Source organism: Nematolebias whitei, chromosome 3, assembly GCF_014905685.2.
Source record: "Nematolebias whitei isolate Nwh7 chromosome 3, NemWhi1, whole genome shotgun sequence".
Lineage (NCBI taxonomy): Eukaryota > Metazoa > Chordata > Actinopteri > Cyprinodontiformes > Rivulidae > Nematolebias > Nematolebias whitei.
The window spans coordinates 23,866,324-23,889,188 of record NC_056500.1 but is presented as its reverse complement, the minus strand read 5'-3'; the positions used below and the strand labels follow the sequence as shown (position 1 = coordinate 23,889,188).

Genomic DNA, 22,865 nt, shown 5'->3' with positions numbered 1-22,865 from the left:
ATAAACCACTGGTGCACACTTGTGATTTTCTTAGCCACTTGATTTAAAAGATTGCACAAATCATTTATTACACATATGAAAAAGAAAAACTTAAAAATGTTCTGTATCCACAGATATTTGCTGAAAAATAGAATCTACTAGTGTCTTCTGCAGTTTATAAACATTCCTTAATCTTTAAAATCAGATAACGACTAAATCAAAACTGTGACGACAAACGTTACAGAAACACAAGAGTATATATGAATATGAATGAAAATATTTAAAAACATGGTCAAAACTTGCATAGCTGTGCCATTCATAATCATCTTTCCACTGGTTTATTTTACGATTTACTTAGGCCACCTTTAAAACAAAATACTTCAAAAACAAAACTAACATCACTGAATAAAGTAACATCAACACCCATCATATTTTTAATACTTGATTTGCAAATATGTCACTGAATTGTCATCTTATCAGTTTCCCTTTAGCTTTATTCAGATCCACAGCTTGTGGTAGGTTCAAGGACCATCACTTCCATCGTAGATTACAGGCTTCTCCATGGTCAGATGGTAAAAGACTTTCTTTGAGATGAAGCTGTTGAAAACACATTTTGATCAGAACGGGCTAAAATACACAGACTGCCAGTGTGAAGGCCAACATATATTTAATGACAGGAAATGATGGAAAAGACAACGCTGTATCTGTTATTTACAAGGCCAGAAGGATTGTAGAACATTAAGAGCTTTGTACCGTGAAAAAGAGTTGTCAAAAATGAGCATGTAGAGGCCGGGGTGCCTCACTTTCAGCTGTCCCTGAATGGTCTCTTTATGAGAATTGCAGCGAGTCAGAGGAATCAGCACCTGAGAGCAGAACAGAAACTCAAATGAGACAGATGTTTAAAAAAAACCCTCTTTCTTCTACAGACTGAAACATTGCAAATATAAAAAAACACCAATCTAAAGGACTTTTGTTTTTTTAACAGATCACAGGATGTTGTATAGAAAGAAACAACTATGATAATTTCAATAATTATTGAAGAATCTTGTACCTTTGACAACAAATCAAATAAAAAGAGAAATACACCACTTTAAATATCAGCAATGGGGAGGTTGAGGTGAAAATGAGCACGAATGATTTAAAAGCGTTGACATTTTTTGTGCAGAATTTGCACACTGTCAGCCTGCAGCAGTTTCCATCAGTCCATCATCTTTGACCAACCAAGCAAAATGACCCAGCTCTCTGCAGGAGGTGCACACAATTTCACCCTGAAAATAACTTCGGCTTTTGAATGAGCGTGTGCGAAGTTTCCACACTTCACCTCCTTAGCCATTGAAAAGCATTATAGTCAGCCTTTTTTTAAGTACCGGTACCTTTTGCAACAACTTACCCTGGACACCAGGGACCTCATATGCTGTACATGAGACCTCAGATTTGAAAAAGCTCAGATGTTCACATGCTTTAAACTAGGCTACATGCTTCAAGTGAAATTAAAGAACAGATGCTAAATTTCACAACACAGTGCTCTCTGTGCATTGAACAAATAAACTGCTCAGAAAAAGTGGTTCTACCTTTGACTGTTCCAGCTGAATGTCACTGGATTCCTGGTAAACCACGCTAAAAGAGATACTCCTGGGGTCGGAGGAAAACATCCAGCTGATAGTTGGCCCACAGTCGGCCACAGTAACAGTAATGACACTGTAACAACTGGACCTGATGAACAGCTCTTTGGTACCATCACCAAACTGAGAAATATCATCGGTGCTGAGAGAGACAGCCATCCTGCAAGGGTTAACACATTAGACTGCATTAGACGCTCATTAATTTACGTAGGGAAAGATAATAAATTGTATCAAAGTTAAGACTCACGTGACTTCTCCTGATTTAAGAAGGTTAATCTCTGAATCCTGAAACGTTGGCATGTGCTCTTCATCAGGGGTCACATCTCCTGTCCCTCTGTCATATTCAAAACAGTACAATCTATAATAAGAGCTTTGTTTTTAAAAAGGATCTAGGTGTGGCCAAATAGTGTAAAATGACTTATTTTATCAAGACTCATGAGTCACTGCACCTGTCTGTCTGTCTTTTAAAATAACTTAGCACCATGAATAAAAATTGGACAATGAATATGTGCACAGATCAGTGTCTGTACAGTTTAATGAGGAATCAGAACATTTTGGCATGTTTTATAGTAATTACTAAATGTTAAATAAGTTTTGCACTCGTCTTGCACAGCCATATTTCAACGTGCACATGGCACATGTCTACCCTACAATACCAATTGCAGCAAAAGGCGAATATATTGGTATTTCGTATGAAAATTATTATGCGAGAAGCTACACCATGGATGGAATGATACTTCCTCAAAGTGGTGTCAAATGGTAACCATTATAGAAATCTGGAGGGCTGCTGCGAGTGGGCACATTGTGTAAGATGACTTTTAAAAACACTTCTGCAAATTATCCTTTGCAGATCTTGAGCTTATCTATGATAAATGTTAGAGCTTAGCATTAGTTTCCACTAATTTTTTTAATCTGCTTACATTAGCAAAGTTAATTTTTTTTGTTAGCTAATTGGTGGTTAGCAAAGTTAACTTTTTGTTTAGCTGTGCCCACCATTGATTTCTATATAGGACAATAAAATTAATCCTGCACTACAATAAACATTTTAATGTTTCTGTCTGCACCCGACCTGTTTTAGAACTTAAATGTTGGTGTTCTCGCTGTCTCTTTTGTTATATATACGTATCTTGTGTGATTCCTTGTGTAAGTTCCTTTGTACTGAAACTCTGGCACAACAATTTTCTGCAGGATCAATAAAGTTCTATCTTATCTTATCTTATCTTATCTTATCTTATCTTATCTTATCTTATCTTATCTTATCTTATATAAATGTTACTCTCACATTTCATTTGTTCCTTGATGTTGTTGATCTTGTTCTCCATCCAGAGAGCCTCCTGTGGTCTGAGAGTTGGTATCACTGTCATAAGTGCCATTCACCTCTTCCTCTGTGATGATGTCATAGCCTCCATCATCAGATTTGTTGTTGGGGTCTGAAACCAAACAAAAGAATCACTAAAGCTAAAACATTTAGCATGTAAAATAAAAACATATTGTACAGGCAGCTTTTCAACAAGTTGGTAACTGAATACAGGAAATCTAATAAAATATTTTAAACCAATACAGAAACACCATTAAAAATGTACCTGAACAGAAACTTTTCACTGTAAAGTCACATGGTCAAACGTGCAGTAACATTATTCTTAAATTTACAAATGTGTACTACTAGAAAACTACATTTTGCTGAGATTTTCCTTTCATATATCCATTCAGAAAATTGACCTGACACCAGCTAATATACAGATATTCTTTATTGTCATTTGCACCACATGTGGTACAGGTGGTGGAATGAAATTATGTACACAGGGTCCCAGTTACATCCAACAATAAAATGTAAAAGAAAAACAGTAATAAGATCTAAGATATTAACTAAGACTAAAACTAAGAAAAACATCATCTAAAAATACGCTAAGCACTAATAGCATAAAAACAATAAACGCAATACACCGAACAGCAGCACGAACATGAGTCTGTGTGAGCAGATGAGCACGCATGAACACATCAACATGAAACAGATCAGCAGCAACATAATGTGATTTTTTTCACAGTGATTATTCTGGTTAGATTCATGAGTCTAACAGCCTCAGGGTAGAAGCTGTTCCTCAGTCTAGTGGTTCTACACTTAATGCTCCTCAACCTCCTTCCTGAGGGAAGCGTGGCAAAAAGTGTGTGTGCTGGGTGAGTGAGGTCCTTCATGATACAGGTGGCCCTCTTCCTACATCTGGAGGTGTAGACATGTATACATGTACCGGTATATGTACTGGCCTTAAGGTGCAGGTAGTTAAAGGATGGTCTATGTTGTAGACTTGGATTTGATGACGGCATTCACAGGCTGCAATTCCAGCAAGACCCATTTTACCAAGTTGGTGTGGGTCTTTCCATCACTGGTTCTTGTCCATTTCAGAGCACAATGTAGTAATATAGGAATAGCACAAACTAAAGCAGCTCTTTGGCTAGGAATGATAGTCCAGAAGTTAGTTGTCTTTTAAGTGCTTCTTCTATATGTTGGCAGTAAGTATGTGTTCAGTCTAAGGTAATGCATACATAGGTACGGTAGTCCTCATGTTCAAGGTCCCTCCCATTCCATACTACTGTATGTTTACTTGTGTATTTGCTGCATACCGGTAGTTTTTGAGATAGAATGCACATACTTTTGTTATCCCAGGATTGGCATTGAGGGAGCTCTGCTTGTAATACGGTCCCATTTCTTCTAATTCAACTGTGAGCCTTTGCTCAATGATTTCAAGTATCTAGTTTGAGTAGCAAGGCATATGTCGTCTGCATACAGGAATCTTCTTGTGTAATCAAAGGCAAGTTGGTTGTTTGTTTGTCCTGCTATGTAGTTTGTTTTGCAACCTCTTAGGATATTGTTGTGCTATTTTTCACAAGATGCATACCCAATCATCAAAGAGATCAGGTGATGGCCTGATAGTTGTAATTGCTTCCTCATGGGTGTTTGAGAAAGTGGACCAATCAGCTTTCCTGACATTAAATCTGGGTAGGTAACAGAAGTTGATGGGTTTGGTAACAGGCTGACTTATCACCACAGATCAGTGTGGTGATTTGGGGATAGGGTTGAGGACTCTCTGATGGAACAGTCCATGTTTGGTGGATATGACAAAGGCTAGATCTGGGTAATAGCCTTGACACTATCTGAAACTTTGACAAGTAGGTGCGTCTTTACTTTCTTACACAAATGTTAGATTGTTGTTAAGTTCCACATTATTACCTCCTCGTCATTGTTATCATCATCATTATATTCCATTTTAGAGTTATGGCTGTTTAGGTCTCCTATGGCTATGTGAGTCTTATGTGAAATGTCAAGGAGGTCTGGCCAACAAAGCAGATTGTTGGGAGGTTTACAGACAGATGGTATTACAATGGTCTCTGTTTCAATTTTGAATAGCTTCAGGTTGCCAGATGGAATTACCTCAATTTTCAGCACAGCAAACGGGTTTTACAACAAACATGGCACTTCCACGTGCTCTGCTTGGTGTCGAGATCATGAAGTGCATCCCATGGATGTAAGGAGGATTTTCACTTGATCTACAGCGGTGCTTAAAATTTTGTGAATCCTTTACAATTTTCTATATTTCTGCATAAATTTGGCCTAAAACATCATCAGATTTTTACAAAGGGCCTAAAAGTAGATAAAGAGAACCCAGTTAAACAAATGAGACAAAAATATTATACTTGGTCATTTATTTATTGAGAACAATTATCCAATCTTACATATTTGTGAGTGGTAAAAGTATGTGAACCTCCAAGATTAGCATTTAATTTGAAGGTAAAATTAGAGTCAAGTGTTTTCAATCAATGGGATGATGATCAGGTGTGAGTGGACACTGTTTGATTTAAAGAACAAAGTCTGATCTTCACAACATGTTTGTGGAAGTGGATCATGGCAGGAACAAAGGAGATTTCTGAGGACCTCAGAAAAAGAGTTGTTGATGCTCATCAGGCTGGAAAAGGTTACAAAACCATTTCTAAAGAGTTTGGTTCACACCAGAAAGGTTCACATACTTGTGCAACTCACCAATATGTAATATTGGATCATTTTCCTCAATAAAAATAAATGATGAGTATAATGTTTTTTTCTCATTAGTTTAATTGGGTTCTCTTTATCTACTTTTAGGACTCGTGTGAAAATCTGATGATGTTTCAGGTCATATTTATGCAGAAATATAGAAAATTATAAAGGGCTCAGAAACTTTCAAGCACCACTGTATGTGTTTCCTGTATACAAAGGATGTCCAGTTGGAGAGAGGCTAACTGTTCTGCTTCAGGTGCAGAGAAGCCTTCAATATTATAGCTGACAATTTGAAGCCGTTTGTTGTTTAACGTTTGCATGTTGACTGAGAACCAAGTGTGTTTATCCTTTTCCCACCTGGGTGCACAGAGATCTTTCTGGTGTTCGCATTGGTCTCTACAATTCAAATGGCAGGGTCATAATGGGCTTGTTCCTAACTTGAGCCCTTTTAGAAAGTAAAAGAATCAATGAAAATCCTTTCCTCTAGTTCAAATGCTATTTTATTCCCATTTGTGTAAAGAATGGGAATTCTACAACTAAGGATTCCAGTCTTTTCAATTCTGCCCACATAATTCTAGTTTGCGTACAATGACGATGAGGAACAATGAACTACACCAGGAAAATGTTGCGTCAGATTTAATACAGTTGTGATACTGACTAAAAGGAGGACTTATTCATTTTTTGTAAACATGCCTCTCACCTGCTACTCTGGGAGTGGGATTATAGGGAGCGGGCTCAGGAGGAGGTTGAGGATGTGCAGCTTCAGGCGGAGGGGACAACACTTCTGAAGCACTCAGCTCTGCCTGTGTGAACCTCTTCACCACTGTACTGTGCTGCGTGTAGCAGTCCCTGCAGCAGCGCTCCTTCTTCCCACTGTGCTTAGTCATAACAAAGTTGTTGCTGCAGTTGTAGCAGAAGATGCGGCCACAAATTCTAGAACATAAAGAATAGACAATTGTTTTTTTTTCTTCAACAAATCAAATATCTTATTTCTAACATGCATTATATGAAAGTGTGCAGCTTGAAAATCGGCGCTGATGAAGACTTGAGTGGAGACAGCTGACCTGCAGTGATGTCTGCGCAGAAACCAGGTGAACTGTCCCTGGCAGTCGAGGCAGTGAATGGCCTCCTTATCCACCAACCACCAGCGCTCCTCAGCTCGTAATTTCTGCTCAAACTCCAGAGCATCAGACTTCTGCCACAGAGCATCTTTGTCCCTGATACAATTCATGAAAAAATAAAGAAATTACACTAAATTCATGTGTCATCCTGAACTTTCTTGGTACATGTGTTTTATTTGGATATAATAAATTAGAGCGTAAGCTCTGTTAAATATAAAGGTGTGTTTTTAAAGATGCTTTAATTTTTCATGTGAGTTTGTTCACTTGTGGAAAAGGGAGCGGCCGAATGACAAACAACATGAACGTCATTTTACACAAAAAGGCTGAAAATAATGTACTTCTATCCCAAAATGTTGCAATCGAGAAACAAAAGCATTTGCTGCATTATAAAATATTGTAAAAGGCTGAAACTGAGCATGTACATGGCACAGGAGTTGATTGAATTTACTGTGTCATCTGACCGAGTGCTTGAGAGCTTTAGGAGTGACAACAGCGTGTCTGAACTTGAAGGGGAAAAAGAATCAAAGAAAGATGATTTTGGCTGTGCTTCTGCACCTCACGTCAGCTCCGACTCTTCACAGCCAGCCTCAGTAATTGTGTGAACGTTTATGAAGCATTCACACTGTTGTGATCCATTTTTCTTCTGTATGTTTTTCAGTACGATTCTTGTCCTGCAGTTTAAGTTATTTCAACAAATCATATCAAAACGTTCAGCTCTTTCAGAACAATCCTGCTTCAACTTTTGGTATTGGTACAACTTTAGCTTTTTGAAATATTTAGTCTTTTCTGCCATTTTTTTCCTCATAGAAAATGAATTGAGCTCATTTCACATCCTTCAAATCTTTAGATCTGTTTACAGCCTTTTACTGCTCCTTTCACATTTTGTTCTGCTTCAGCTTCTTTCAGCCTCCTTGTGCAAATTCAAACTTTGTTTCAGCATTTTCAACTCATTTAAGCTGTTTTTCAGCTGTTTTGTGATCCTTTCTTTTTAACTACAACATTTTTGTGCTTCTTCTAACTTATTTCTGCTCATTTTAGCTTGTTGTGCTACTTTCAGCTTATTTCTGCAAGTTTCAGCTTCTTCTACTATTTCAGCCAGCTGTTTTTATACTAATTTAAGCTTTTTCAGCTAATTACGTTTTGCACTCAAACATTTTTCAGCCTAATTCACCAAAAATGTGCTCTCGCAACGTTCTTGTAAATTCAACCTTTCTGCTTTTTTTTTTAGCTACTTTTCATCTGTTTTTATGTTCATTTCAGCTTTTTTTCAGATAATTTCTACTTTTTGTGCTCATTTCTGCTTCTTTCAGCCTAAGTGGGCAAACGCGTTCTGTTTTCTTCTGCTAATTTACCGATAAGCTTGTTCTACCTTTTAATACATTTTTTTTTGCTAATTTCAGCTGTTTTCAAATAAATCCAAGTTTTTGTTGGAAATTTATGTTACTTTTAGCCTAATTTAATTATTTCAGCTAATTTCAGCTTGTTATGCTCCTTTTAGCTTTTTCAGCATTTTCATCTATTTCAGCCACTATTTACCTGTAGCTGTTTTATGCAAATTTTAGCTTTTTTGGCTAATTCCACATTTTAAAAAAAAAACTCATTTTAGCTCTTTCCACTTCATTCATAGATTAAGCTTCTCTATGCCTTTTCAGCTACTTTTTAGATGTTTTTTTTGGTAATTTTAGCTTTTTTAGCTGATTTCCTAATTTTTGTGCTCATTTCCACTTATTTAAACCTAATTCAGCAAATTTATTCTTTCTGTTTTCTTCTGCTAATTTAGGCTTGTTTTTTTCATTTCAGCATTTTTTAAGCTAATTTCATATTTTCCAACAATAAGCATTCACACTGCATATTCACAGAAAATGCAATTTCTCTAGTTGTTTTAAAATAAAAAAAGCCTTTTCCTCATATCCTGCTCCTCTGAGCAGCTCTTCAAACCTTGTGCTGACGTGCATCGTGGCTGATCAAATTACAAACGGACAGCGCTAAATACAAGTGAAGCTGTGGATTCAGACACACCGTTGCCACCTCCTGAACTCTCACAGCTGACTAGCACAGTACTACTAATAAATGTGATTCAAACACATTTAAAATGTGTTATTTTATGAATACTGAAACATTTCAGGTCACTAAATGTATTTATGATCGGTGCTTGTGTGTGCATGAATACAGTGATCGCATGAAGAGCAGATGAGTGAGATCTGGTCACTAAGGACACATGTGGGGATGAAAGTTTAACATGAGCACACTGATTGGATCAGCAAGGACTAAATATGTACAATAGAGCCCAATTTACACAGACAAATATGAACATGGAGACACCAAATCAAACCTAAACTCCTAAGAAAATATTTACAGTAAGTACAGGGGCTAAGTACAATAAAACAAATAAGTCAAAATAATATATATTCTTAAAATCCCTCTGCATGTTTCAATGGTCAGTCTTGATCACAGGAAATAGATCACACCTTATCAGCTCGATGAGCCGCTCCTCAAGATTGCTCTTGGTTCTGTTCAGGTCATCAACCTCTGCAGCCATCTTCAGATACTCGCGTTGCTTTTCAGCTTCTGTTGCCGCCAGTTTCTGCTTCAGTTCCTCACACAGTCTCTGCACAGCCGAGCGTTCCTCCTCAGCACTGAAGAAACAAGAAAAAATAGCCAACATTTGTTCATCATGAAAACAAACGTGCAGAATTATTTGTGGTGGTGACAGCACCTGGTGGCCGTGTTCCTCAGTTGCTGTATTTCGCTTTCGTTCTCACGAATTGTGTCTTCGGCCGTCGTGATGCGAGCGTCTTTCTCACCAACGAGCTGTAAATACTCCTCGTTCTCAGCCTTTTTAAACGATAAAAAAAAGAAGGATATCATGAGTACTTATTGTTTCATCTATTTATAATCATGTTCTATGGTCTATTTATGAAGGCTGATAATTATGCTGAAAACAATTCACATTTGAAATCAATGTTCCAGAAAAGTTGTCTGATTTTTGCAGCAGTAGTGGAAACATCAATCAAAAAACTCTGAAGAGTTTCCTTTGGAAAAACAAGTTCTGCTACTCTTCTACATTTTGTAATCAAAGGAATATATATATATATTTAAAAAAAAATTGTAATCAGGGGACCACATTCTCAGTGATATAAATATTTAAATAAATAGAAAGAAAAAAATATATAATATTCAGTCCACTGTCCTATATTTCTTCTGTTCTTACTGAACATAAAATGAAAATACTAAATTCTGTGCTGTGTAGATTTTATTTCTTAGGCTTGAAAAGAGTTTTACATCAACTTTTCCTTTTTCTACTTCACATCTATGTCTATTGTGTATAGTAGAACGTTTCTTGTGCGGGAGAATTAAGTTTTTTCTAATTTAACGCATTGATTTTTGTTACTACTCTACAGCACACAGCAGTTGGCGTAAAACCCTGAATGAATGCATGTTTACTTGTTCAAACATACAAACCTCTAGTTCAGATACTCTGGCCTGCAGGCTGGATACGTTCATCTGATCCTCCTGCGCCTGAACTTTACACTTCTTAAGCTGTTCATTCAAACTCTGCAATATAAGAGAAGACAATGAGATAAATCTAATAAAAAAAGATGATTAATGTTATAATTATTAATTGATACGACAGACAGTGATCAAACGCCAATCAAACATGATGGGGACCGAGATGGGTCAGAGGTAGGACAGCCGGCTTGGGACCAGAAAGTTGCGGTTCGACTCCCAGCCAATCACTGAGCAAGATACCTAATCCCTAATTGCTCCCCTGGCACTCAATAGCTGCCCACTGCTCCACCTGGTGTATCCCAGGTGTGATGGGTTAAAGGAAGAACTAATTTCATCATTGTATGTGAACATACAATGATGACAGCACTTAGACTTAAACACTTGTTTTGTCCACTATAATTTATTATCACCATCTTCTAACAAACAACCTAATTTTTTTATATTTGGCTCAACAACTCGCTCAAGGCAACCTGTTACATATGATGAAAAAGCAATGATTCAAGGCATCATTTCACTGATTTAAACTAGGAGCATCATTTTTCTTCTTTCGGCTGCTCCCTTCTTCAGGGGTCGTGACAGCGAACTGAGTCGCACGAAGACTTGGCGATATTTTTACGCCAGATGCTCTTCCTGGAGACTGGAACTCGTAGGTCTGAACATATTACACCAGTTCTGTCCTCCCTTCACTGGCTCCCTGTGCGTACTAGGATAGTCTTTAAAATTTTTCTGTTGACCTCCAAGTGCCTAAATGGCCTCGCGCTCCTTTACCTCTCTGAGCTACTGGAACCTTACGTTCCCTCTCGGGCCCTGAGATCATCCGGTCAGCTGCTTTTGGCTGTTCCTAAAACAAGACTGCACGAGTTGATTTAGTGTTTTTTTTTTTTATTCTGTGTTCCTATGTTTTAAATGCTTTTTATTAATTCTTCAGTACTATCATTAGTGTGTGGTGTTTATTTTTTCATTAATTTTACTCCCATTGACTTTGATAACAGTTTCTATTTTAAATGTGCTCTATAAATAAACTGGGCTTGACTTCCTGACACAACCACAGACCACTGAGCGGAGAGCTGCTATCTAGGGCGTCCGGAGGAGCAGATGGTGGGGGTTAAGGGCCTTGCTCAAGGGACAAGAGTGGGGCAAATGAGGGTGGAGGCAGGTGTGGGTGCTTCACCTATCCCACCCATGTTTTTGATGTTGTCGGTACCGGAAGATGAACCGGCGATCATCCGGTCACAGGCCCACCTTCTCTAACCTCTGCACCACCACTCCCCTAGCAGCATAAAATGAACAACCCAAAATGTTTTATTCGCCCGTATTAGTAGAACGCAGCATGAACAGCAGGTCTAATACGCATGTTATTATGGTCACAATGCAAATGTAATTATTTGAAAGCACATCTGAAGATGATGGGAAGAAGATGTTGACATTAAGTCAAATGTTGGACAAACCAACCAGAGTCGTGTGGTCTGATTCTGTTGAACTCACCTTCAGGCTGACCTGATGATTCATGGTCTCCGAGCTGATTTGGAACTTGACAGCATCTATCTCCTCTCGGCAGGAGTCCTTGACACTTTGCATCTGCTTCTTGGTCTTTTCCAGCTGTTCCTGGAGCTCCGTGTTCGTCTCTGCGAGGGACTCGTTTTGTCTTAGCTCCTCTTGTAGACGGTGATTCTCCAGCTGCAGTTTCTCCTTGCACTCCTCCAGTTGCTCCACGTTGTTCCTCAGCTCTTCTATCTCAGAAGCTCTACCTGCCCAGTGCTCGCTGGCCTCTTCCTTTTCTGCATTCAGCTTGCACACGGTCATCCCCAGCTCTGCCATCTCAGTGTTGGCTCTGTGCAGACTCTCGCGGATCTCATTGTTCTCTAAAGCCAGTCTGTTATTTTCTGCTTTGACTTTAAGCAGCTCTTCTTGGATGGCAGTCAGAGAAACGGCCAGCTCTGAACGGGCTGCTACTTCTCGATCACGCTGTTCAACAAAGGCCTCTTCTTTTTTTTTACACTCCATGAGCTCTGCTACGTGCGTCTGATTCAGCGCCTCCGTTTGGGATTTCAGCTTCTCCGTAAGAGACCGCAGCTCATCTCTTTGGGCCTCTGTGACCACCAGCAGGGCTTGAGATTTGTGCTTTTCCTCCTCTGATCTCTGCACCTGCACCTTTAGGTCCAGGAGCTCTGCCTGAAGTCTGGACACCTCCTTCACGTGAACCTCCAACTGGCTTTCAACCATAGTAAGTTTGGCAGTGACCTCCTGGTTCTCCTTGACGTGAGCTGCCCTCTTCTGTAGTTGTGAACTCTCCACTGCCTGTTTCTCAGCTGTGACTCTTTCTATCACCTCTGTCTGCCTCGCACAAGTTGCTTCTGCAGTAGCTTTGACGATCTCAAGCTCCTTGTTCTTAGCCTCTAGATCTTTGACCGTGGACAGCAACCTGACAAGATCCTCCTCTTTACCCTCTAACCGTTCATTTTTAGCGTCAAGCTCTTTTTGAAGAGCGACTTCTTTCTTGTCTAAAGCCTTTATGTTGCTCTGCAGTTCCTCGTTCTTTTGGTGAACATTCTTCAGATCTGCTTGCACACGACTAACGGTTGAATTTAATTTGTCCTGCTCGTCTTGCAGACTCCGATTCTCCTGCTCCAGACGCTTTAACGCTGTCTCGGACATCTTTGCAGCCATTGTGGCTCGCTGCAGACTCTCGTCCAGCCTGCAGTTCTCCTCACGAAGCGCCTTCTCCTTCTCATCCACTGAGATCTTGGAGTTGTCCATCTGACCTCTAAGTTGTTTCTCAGAAACCCTCAGAGAAACCAGTTCAGCCTCAAGCGCTGCTCTGGTCTCTGTCAGTTCATTGTGCAGCTCCTCTTTTTTAGTCACTGTGCTCAGCAGCTTCTTGTTTGATTCCAGTAGATTGGCACGCTGCGTCTCGTACTCTTCTATTTTTTCCGCCTGTTCTTTGATCTTCTCGTCACGCTCAGCAAGGCTAGTGGTCAGTTCATCTCTCTGTGTGGTCAGACTTTGGTTCTTGGCTTCTAGTTTCTGTAGTGTCTCACAGCTGGAGCACAGCTCTGCCTCTTTTCTCTTTAGCTCGTCTGTAACTGCAGCAACTTTCACCTCTAAAGACTCTTTGAAGCCATCAGAACTGGCCTGTTGTTCATCTAAATCTTGCTGCGCTCGCTTCTTCACCGTGTCCAATTCTTCATCTTTACCCTCTAGAGATCTTTGGAGGTTCTGCAGCTGCTTTTGTAGGTTGCTTGCCTCTTTTTCTCTCAAAGTCAGGTCACCCTGAAGCTTTTCGAGTGTAGTGGACTGGTCTGCTGCTCTCGCCTCCAACTTGGCCTTCTCCTCTGACACAGATGTAAGTTTTGCTTTTTGATCCTTCGACGCAGCCTCCTTCACCTTTAGCTCTTCTTCTAGCTTTTCGGCTCGCCTCTTCAATTCTGCCGTTTCAACTACAGCCTCCATCTTTCCCTTTTCTGCCTCTTTCAATTTGTCCAGCAGCTCGTGAATCTTCTGTGCTGAATCAAAGTAACTGGCTGCCTGCTGGCCCTTCTCATTCAGAAACCCATCTAACTTTGCTATGAGCTCCAAGTTCTTTTGCTCAGCAGCTTCCAGCTTTTCCTGAAGTAAGGCATGCTGACCCTCCTTGGCTTTTATCTCAGTCCTGTGAGCTTCCACCTCTCTAGACAGAGCTTCCTCTCTTCCCTTGAGTATCTCCTGAGAGGACTGGAGCCTCTCCTGGGCAGCAAGTGACCCTTCAAGCTGACTCTGGAGCTTCTCATTTATTGCTGTGAGTGCAGCATTGTCCTCACTTAGCAGCTGAACCTTACCAAAGAGATCTTGCTGCTTCAGCTCGGACTGATCCAGCTCCAGACGAAGGTCTTCGATTGCGCTGATATCCTCCATGCAGACAGGCAGAGACTCATTTGGATCATTTAATGAACTGTGCCCATAGTCAGGGCTGGAGGGGAACTCAGGTGCTTGCTAGATGGTTATAATGAAAGTTAAAGACAGAAAGGGAGTAATGAATATCATGAAAAGGTATCAAAAAATGCTATTAGATACAAGTATCAAATACCTGGGAGTATGTACTAGCCAGACTGTTAATACTGGAACTACGACTGGGTGGTTTCCACATGTGACCAGGTGAGTTTACATTTCCCAGAGTCCTCCTGTTGACCAGAACAGAAGTTTTTTTAACTGCAAACACAACTCTGTTTAGTAAGTTCTGTGGTTGGTCTGTTTGATGGCAGCTTCAGTCAAATAGCACTATAATAAAAAAAATAAAAATAAAAAAATAAAATATATATATATATATATATATATATATATATATATATATATATACACACACACATATATATATATATATATATATAAATTTGCTACACATTTTAACTTTTGATAGCAAACCACATTTTGATCTGAATTCAAAAACAATTGATGTCACTCAGAGGAAGCATGAAGCCTTGATGGTAGATGTGAAACGGCCTTAATGAACATCCCACAAGTAGAAGGAAAAACTTTTATATTGTCTTTATTTTTAAACTGCATTGTCAAATGTTTTTCTATGCTTTTATTCTCTTAAACTATCCCACTTGATTACCTTGCAAAAGTTGGCCAGGAAGCATCAAGATCATGACCTCTGGAAGCCACATCGAACTGGACCTCGTTCAGCTCATACAGGTGATCGATTATGTCAGCACCAAGGTGGGGTTTCAACAAAGGACTTCTTGCATAGTACCAGTCACTGAATGAAAAACGCACAAGGAAAAATCAGAGTAAAACACGACTAGAAACAATAATCATGAGCATTCTGAGGGATCCCAGGGATGCAACAACAGTAATGTGGAAATTAAGCAAACTGGTTAGTGATCAGGTCACTCCTTCAGGTGGTTTGCCATATTCAATTAGGATTTTATTTGAGATTCCCTATGTTATTTTAACATTTTAATCTTGTTTCAAATGTACATTTTTACCCTGTTTTTATAAATTTTGTCATGTTTAAAGTTGTATGAATGTGCTGGCTGTCATCACTACTGCTTACTGTAAATGAATTGCAAGTGAAGTTACTTTGAATGTGTGGGAGTTCCCATGTTTGGTCACCAGATGGCGCCATACTCACACACCTGCAGACAATGTGTTCCTGATGAGGCTCCAAGGCCGATATGTATAAGGCAGTTGATGACTCTCCTTTGACGCTGGAGCATTACCCTGCATATGGTTCGTGCTCTTAGCCCTTTGTGTATCTCTAAGCCTTGTGAATACTTACCTTTCTCTTATGATCTTTCCAGTGAACCACCTGAGACCAACATGAGGACTTGAACCTCCTCGTGAACTCCTGGAAACCTTACCTGTGTACGTTCAGCTGCTCACCTCGCCCTCCTGCTCTCTGGATCTTCTCATGTTTGTAAAGGATTCTGGAACCCAGCATATTCCAGCCATCTACCAGTAAGGAACCTGCACATTCTGAGTAAAACCCCTTTCCTGAACTCTGGACCTGAACCATCTCCTTGCTCCCCAGGGTTCCTGTTTGATCCTGAGTTATTACTCACTGTAAATAAAAGTGTTGAATCGACTCTAGTGTGTCTGAGTTGTTCATCATCAGTCCGTTCATCCTGGGTATTCCATTCTTATGACAGAATGCAATGGAATAAAATAAAATCCTAATTTATTAGACTGTGGCATTGAGTAGAATTAAGTAACAAAACTAGTTAAACTTATTGTCATTTGTTCAGATATGTCTTTGCTTCTGCTGTGACTTGTTTTTCAAATAAAACTGTGTTAAACAGAATTTTGTACAAATCTCTGTGCCTCTGCATTTCTCTTATTGCAGCAACTGAAGTGAGCTCATGACGTAAGTCATGAGTTCTTGTTCTCTTAATGAGTTCTGTTCTTGGTGTGTCCAAGAAGGCAAAGCCTGTATAAAAAGTAAACCGTGGAGGTTAATGCTATTTACTAAAACAATTAATAAACAATGCAAAAAGTATTTGGAGACACATCAAGATCCTTAAACTTCCCTCACATGGTGTTGGATCTTGTTTAACATCCTAATTTCTCTTTGCAAATCTATTTTAACTTGTTAAAATATCAATGTTTAGAGGATAATCCATTACTCAATCCTACAGAGCAGATCCGGACTGTGATGCTGACAATAAAAACATAACACACGGTCCAACAATATTTAAGAACAGATTTTGGAACTATGATATTTTATATTTTGAAGATGAATTTTAGGTGTGGACTTTTATTTGAAACACTAGTTTTTACACATTAGTACACATGCAACAGGTTTTCCTACAATATCGCACACGCTAAGTTGACTGGTAAATTATTAAAAGTACAATACTTCCTCATAATTAAACATTTCCTTTTGTTGCACCACTTCTTAGAGACGTAGTAGACTCATTTGACAATATAGCAAAGGGATGAAATAAATAATTTAGAACACTAAAAAAGTAAATTACGACTCCATTTGTCATTGTACATAAACCGAGCAACTTCAGGAAATGTCCTTTTGTCTAAAGCACAATGTGTCAAAGTCAAGGCCCGTGGGCCAAATTGGGCCCTCATTAACATCATATCTGGCCCTCTAAGATATTTTAAATGTAAAATATTTTTTATCGTTTCTCACTTTGCTTAAAAACAACTACTAAATACTTCATTTAGTGCAAACCTCTCAGGACAGTTTAACTCTGAAGCCAGAAAAAAGGTTGGATTTTTTCAGAGATCTTTCATTTTAATGTGGAAAGAACAACACAGAACATCAAATATGACCAATTAAACTCTTTTTGATGAACCTGTAATCAAGAAAACATGTCAGCTATCTGACTGGAGTTAATGTATCGACTGAAATTGGCCCTTGGCTTGGACCAAGTTTTTAATTTTGGCCCCCTTTTGTAACTGTAACTTTCTCCAACACAGCTCAATCTGAAGTTCTGATGACCAGCGATAAATATTAACACGTTTCTTCTCAGCCTGGATTATTACTTTATTCAATTCCTTTTGCAAAAATCCCCAAATAATCCCAACGTTTAGATTCACCTGTACATTTTATTACTGACTTCACTATTCTAATCTTAAGTTTTAAGGTATGTTTAAGACTTGGTCTTTAAATTCATTATATAACTTTAATCCTAAATATGCCGGATGGAGGCTGAGACACTTGTCCTTGTTGTAAGATCCTAACTGAGCACCGGGTTCAATCAGGCCTTGCTTTTCAGGTCTTTAATTTTCTGGAAACATCTGCCACACATCTGTGTCCCTGTATTTAAAAGTAACATTTTTACAATAAATCTTTACTTGGCTCATGCTGCCTCACCTGGTGACTCTGTGGTTCATCAGGCACTGCTGCAGCGTGTCCGCCAACCGTTGATGAACGAGGGAGTACCGGATAAACGCTCGTCCCTTCCCCAGAGATGTCTTCAGCTAGAGAAGCAAATGGTTTCAGACAAATGCTGCTTACGCACACTTCAGGTTAACAAGATGCATTTTGTCACCACAGTTCATCTTTTTAATAAGATGTTTAATCCGCTAATCCAAAAAGCAAAAGTTTATTTTTGCTTTTTACATACAGTAAATAGAAGAAAAACCAAGAGAGAGTAAAGGAAGCTGCAGCCACGTGGACGCTTTTTAAGCTTTCATAAATGTTATGACTGTTTGCTGTTCTATTTGAAGCATCAATATGTCAGCATAAAAAATAGTACGGTAAAATAAACCTATTAATTTTCCCATCATTTAAGGTCTTACTTAATAATATAAGTCTTAAAAAATATAAAATACGAAACAAAAACACACCTCAGCAATGGATTTGACAAAACGGATTCCATCGTTGGCTCCCTTGATCTTAGCCAGACAGTCACTGAAATAATCCCAGTAGTCCTTCCTGGTACCTAAAAATGTTGTTTTCTCCTTCTGGTCAAACTGAAAGAAAAACATGCTTGAAGAGTAAATGTATGTCTTACGTCATCACAAGGATTAAAAGACAAACAAATTATATGTTGATTATTCTTTAAGAAGGTTATTCGCATTCAACTGATTTGCCAAATATGTTAGAATAGATGGTACTACCATTTAATGACTTCTCAATCCATCCATCCATCCATCCATTTTCTTTACCCGCTTATTCCATTTTGGGTCACGGGGTTTGCCGGTGCCCATGTCCAGCAATCACTGTGCGAGGGGCGGGGTACACCCTGGACGGGTCGCAAGTCCATCACAGGGCCACATAGAGACAAACAACCATTCATGCTCTCTCTCACACCTAGGGACAATTTAGAGTTACCAATCAGCCTAACATGCATGTTTTTGGTCTGTGGGAGGAAACCGGAGTACCCGGAGAAAACCCACGCATGCACGGAGAGAACATGCAAACTCCACCCAGAAAGGCCCCTGGACCGGGGTTTGAACCAAGGACCTGCTCACTGAGAGGCAGCAGCTCTACCAGTTGCGCCACCGTGCTGCCCGACTTCTCAATCATTTTAAGTGATTTAAATGTTTACTGGCATGTTTATATTTATTTTTTGTTGGTGTAATTATGAAAGTAAAATCCCACCTGAAGCAGATACTCCAGTTTGTAGGAGAATTTGTGCAAATTTGTGCTGTCATCTGTGACTGGCTCGCCACTTTCCTTGTACTCCTTTGAAAGCTCTGCAACCGCCTCTGAAATGTAAAAACACGCAGTTCAGAAAGAAGAAAGAGGAGTGACAGCTAGAACGCTTACTTAAAACTTAAAACTTGTTTCTTATGCATCACAAACACGGGAAAAACGCGTGATGGGTACACGCTCAGCACATGCTCTCTGTCTAACTGCATGTGTACAGAGGCTTCCACCACACCCTCACTACACAAACATGCTCTGAGATGATCGCTTTCTCAAACTATCTAATGACACGAAGAGGTCCGGTAGTTCCATGACTAAAGATTAGACTTAGATAACAGCCATAAAATCTCATCTATAATTCTTCATCCTTTTGTTTCTCTTGGTCAACGACACTCTATTCACACACAAACAGACATGCCCTGAGGTAAAGTTGACGTACCATGTAGATCTCTGATAATCCTCTGGAGTTGGCTCTCCCCGGACATACCCGCAGCAGCCATGACCCTTCCTCTTGCTCCGTGACAACCAGGAGTCACAGGGTCACATCCAGTCTGCTCAATCAGAGAATTCAAATCAGTTCAAAACAAAATTTAGTCACAAGCGCTCCCAACACATTCTCTCATGTCCACAGAAACAGCAACCAGACGACCAAACGTGTTACGCATCAATTAGTGGTGTGAAGATGTGCACTTTGCTCCATCCTGAGCAGAAAACACCTATTAGGTCTAACAAGGTTGAGTCAGGTCCTCTGGACGGGTTCTTCTTTTGTTGAAACGTTTCGTCTTTCATCCAAAATATTTATTCAGAGGAGCTGCAACAAACTCAGTCTTATAAAGAAAACCGTCTCCGAGTGGATCAACCAGTTTGCTGGTGACAGAAAAAAAAAAAACAGCTGCTCACATGATCAAGAAGGACCATCAGCCTAACAACAGATCATTAGCACCCTGATGGCTGTTTACTGTTCACAGGAGGCTGAGTGATACTAGCAATCACAGCATTGTAAGAGGGGGACAGTTGAACACGGAGGCCTCCACCCCTGTTTAATGATGGACGATTTCTTTTCACAAAGATGGCCTCCTTTACTCCTCTCTCAAACCATCGTTCCTCTCTGTCCAGGATGTGAACATCTTCATCCCTGAAAGAGTGACCGCTGGCCTGGAGATGAGTGTGGACCGCAGAATCCTGGCCTGATGATGTTGATCTTCTGTGCTGGGCCATCCTTTTGGCCAGTGGCTGTTTTGTTTCCCCGATGTAAGACTGATCACAGCTCTGACACTGAACAGCATACACAATATTACTCTGTTTGTGCCGGGGGACTGGATCTTTGGGATGAACCAGTCTTTGCCGTAATGTATTTTGGGGTTTAAAAGCCACTGGGACGTTGTGTTTAGAAAATAAACGTCTCAGTTTCTCTGATACTACCTCAACATATGGAATGACCACTGGTCTGGGTTCCTCCTTTTCACCTGATGGCTGACTGGAGTCCTGTTTGGGTTTCTTCTCTGCTTTCAGGAAGGCCCAGTTAGGATATCCACATTGCTCTAGAGCCTGTCTTGTGTGGGATTTCTCCTTCTGCCTGGCTCCTGAGTTAGTGGGGATGCTGTCTGCTCTGTGATACAGAGTTCTGATGACTCCTAACTTGTGCTCCAGGGGGTGATGGGAGTCAAGCCAGCCATCCAGCCATCACTGTGCGAGAGACAGCGGACACCCTGGACAAGTCTCCAGTCCATCACAGGGACACATAGAGACAAATGAGACAACCAACCCATCACTCTTTCACTCACACCTAGGGACAATTTAGTTACCAATCAGCCTAACATGCATGTTGTTGGTCTGTGGGATGAAACTGAAGTACCTGGAGAAAACCCACGCATGTACGGAGAGACCATGCACACTCCACCCAGAAAGGCCCCCAGCTGTGATTTGAACCGGACGACCTGCTCACTGTGAGGCGACCGTTCTACCAGCTGCACCACCGTGCTGCTCCAATTACAATTTTTAAAAGTTAAAAGTTTGATAAAGGCCATATAGTCAAGGAGAGTAAAAAGAGGACCATACTTATCATAATAATAGGGATGGGTTTTTTTGTGTGTGTTTTGAGACAATTATCTTGTTCTATGACCCTGTTTGTGACTATAAACAGGATGAACAAGAACCAATACCAAATAAAATCATCTTGCATTTAAGTCATTTTTTTTGTACCATAGTTCTGGAGCAAAAAAATAATTCAAGATGTACTTACCCATTAAAATAGTTTGTCCTGGTACAACTCCCTCGCAGATCACAGCAGCATTCCTCTGAAAAAGAAGCACTTTATAAAACTACATGTCTACAATTGTTATTAACATTTTAAGTCAACTTAGCTAACATGTAATAAGAACGTAAATATTACACAACTAACCTGTTTCCACCTCGGATCTGTTTAATTAAAAAGTTATTAAGTTAAAGTGAGTCGGATTTATACAACACTTCAAACGAAAACTGAAGTTTTAAAACTTCGTCATCAGCTTTTTCAGCGTTATTACAACTTTACTAGCAAAGAAAACCGTGAAATAAACCCGAGTTAACTATTTAAACTATTAAAAAGTACTTTCTGTTTCTGCAGACGTATCACTCGTTGGATTTGACAAATTATTAACTTAAGTAAACTTTCAAATAACCGTGACATTAGCAGAATACAATAACTTTGATGATGTATCAGGTTTATAAATGTTAATTAGAGTAAGACGAACAAAATATTAATAACTAGGACATACTTTTTTAGATGAGCCCATAATGAGCAACTCTTTGCCTTAAAGCCAAGCACACAAACTTGCTAGAAGTGACGCGACCGGCTAAGCAATATCCAATAATAGACCGAGATGTGGCAAACTGACCAATCAGTTTGAGGCAAAGGGGCGGGCTCAAAGAAGGAGCAAGCCTGGTTGATACAACAGGGTAAACAACAACGTCATGTGATCAATGACGTACCGTAATTTCCGTATTTGAAGCCTAATTTTTTCACTCACAAAAAAAAGGTTAAATCAGGTCATCTGGACAGTTTCATTCATTTTGTGAGAATCTTTTCGTCTTTCTTCCGAAAGACTTCACGAGTCTGCGGCCTGCCAACCCAAATCTGTCTTATAGCCTTCATTGATGTGTTTAAAGTCAATGTTTTTCACCTGTGATCGAGTCTGACAGCTGCTTTTTTTTTACTTTATTAACAAATTACATAATACAAAACTCTCGTAGAGGATATACAGTATATCAACAACCAGACAAAAAAAAAACCTACAAAAAAAAAAAAAAATGTTAAAAGAAGAAGGGGCGTTACATAAATTACACAATCCTAAAAGACAGAGTACCATCATGAGAGCGTAGACTACACAAGGAACAAATCAAAAAAGTAAAAACCTGGAAATGTCTTCACAGATATGTTAGATTTCTTCCTCTTGAGAAAAATAAAGTATTGTTTAAAGTCAATGATAAACCTTGTGAATGATGGTAATAAATTCCTCCACTTACTACAATGTATATGATATTTCCCCAGAAGAATAACAATGTTGATCATGTCAGATAGAGAAGATTGAAGGTTGTCCTTATAAAACAAGATATGTGATAATTCAAAAAGTGGGACATTACTGACTTTTAGTGATAACCAACTGTTTATCTGCGACCAGAAATTTGCTGATACAGGACATGAAAAAAACAGATGCTGTGTTGTTTCACACACTGAGTTACAGAAAGAACACATGTCTACCTCAAATTTGAATCTTCTCCTTAGAAATTCTGCCACCGGGTAAGTGTTATGAATTATTTTGAAATGTGTTTCTTTGATTTTTGGAGAGACAGGCCACTTCACAAATTTGGAGAAAGCCATGTAAGACTGATCCCCATTAAAAACTTTTAAATACCTTCCTGAATTATAATCATGAAAAAGAATAGATTTAAATTTAGCATTAATAGTCTTATTATCAAGCTCACTATCTAATAAATGAGCATTTTCTATTTTTAGATTAGGTAGTGTATATATTTAATAT

At 39.3% G+C, this 22,865-nt stretch overlaps 1 protein-coding gene across 1 annotated transcript; it reads right to left on the bottom strand.

Moving 5' to 3' along the window:
• Positions 1-314: 314 nt before the first annotated feature.
• On the bottom strand, positions 315-19,388 carry fyco1a (FYVE and coiled-coil domain autophagy adaptor 1a). The gene is made up of 17 exons (XM_037698133.1): positions 19,286-19,388; positions 18,799-18,905; positions 18,042-18,167; positions 17,566-17,672; positions 14,851-14,994; positions 14,323-14,416; positions 11,745-14,228; positions 10,212-10,304; positions 9,466-9,584; positions 9,218-9,385; positions 6,693-6,845; positions 6,329-6,561; positions 2,884-3,031; positions 1,849-1,935; positions 1,551-1,761; positions 733-842; positions 315-576 (listed from the first exon to the last, which is right to left on the bottom strand). Exons 1-17 carry the CDS (start codon positions 19,344-19,346, stop codon positions 501-503), a joined length of 4,521 nt encoding a protein of 1,506 aa, XP_037554061.1. The 5' UTR covers positions 19,347-19,388; the 3' UTR covers positions 315-500.
• Between the last annotated feature and the right edge of the window lie 3,477 nt (positions 19,389-22,865).

Bases quoted from the DNA above. Each gene is read 5' to 3' on its own strand.
- fyco1a (XM_037698133.1), bottom strand. From the start codon at position 19,346: ATGGCTGCTGCGGGTATGTCCGGGGAGAGCCAACTCCAGAGGATTATC. The intron at 18,906-19,285 runs GTACGTCAACTT...TTTACATTTCAG, and splicing joins GATTATCAGAGATCTACATG to AGGCGGTTGCAGAGCTTTCA. The intron at 14,417-14,850 runs GTAATCAAGTGG...TCTGGTCAACAG, and splicing joins TCCTGGCCAACTTTTGCAAG to GAGGACTCTGGGAAATGTAA.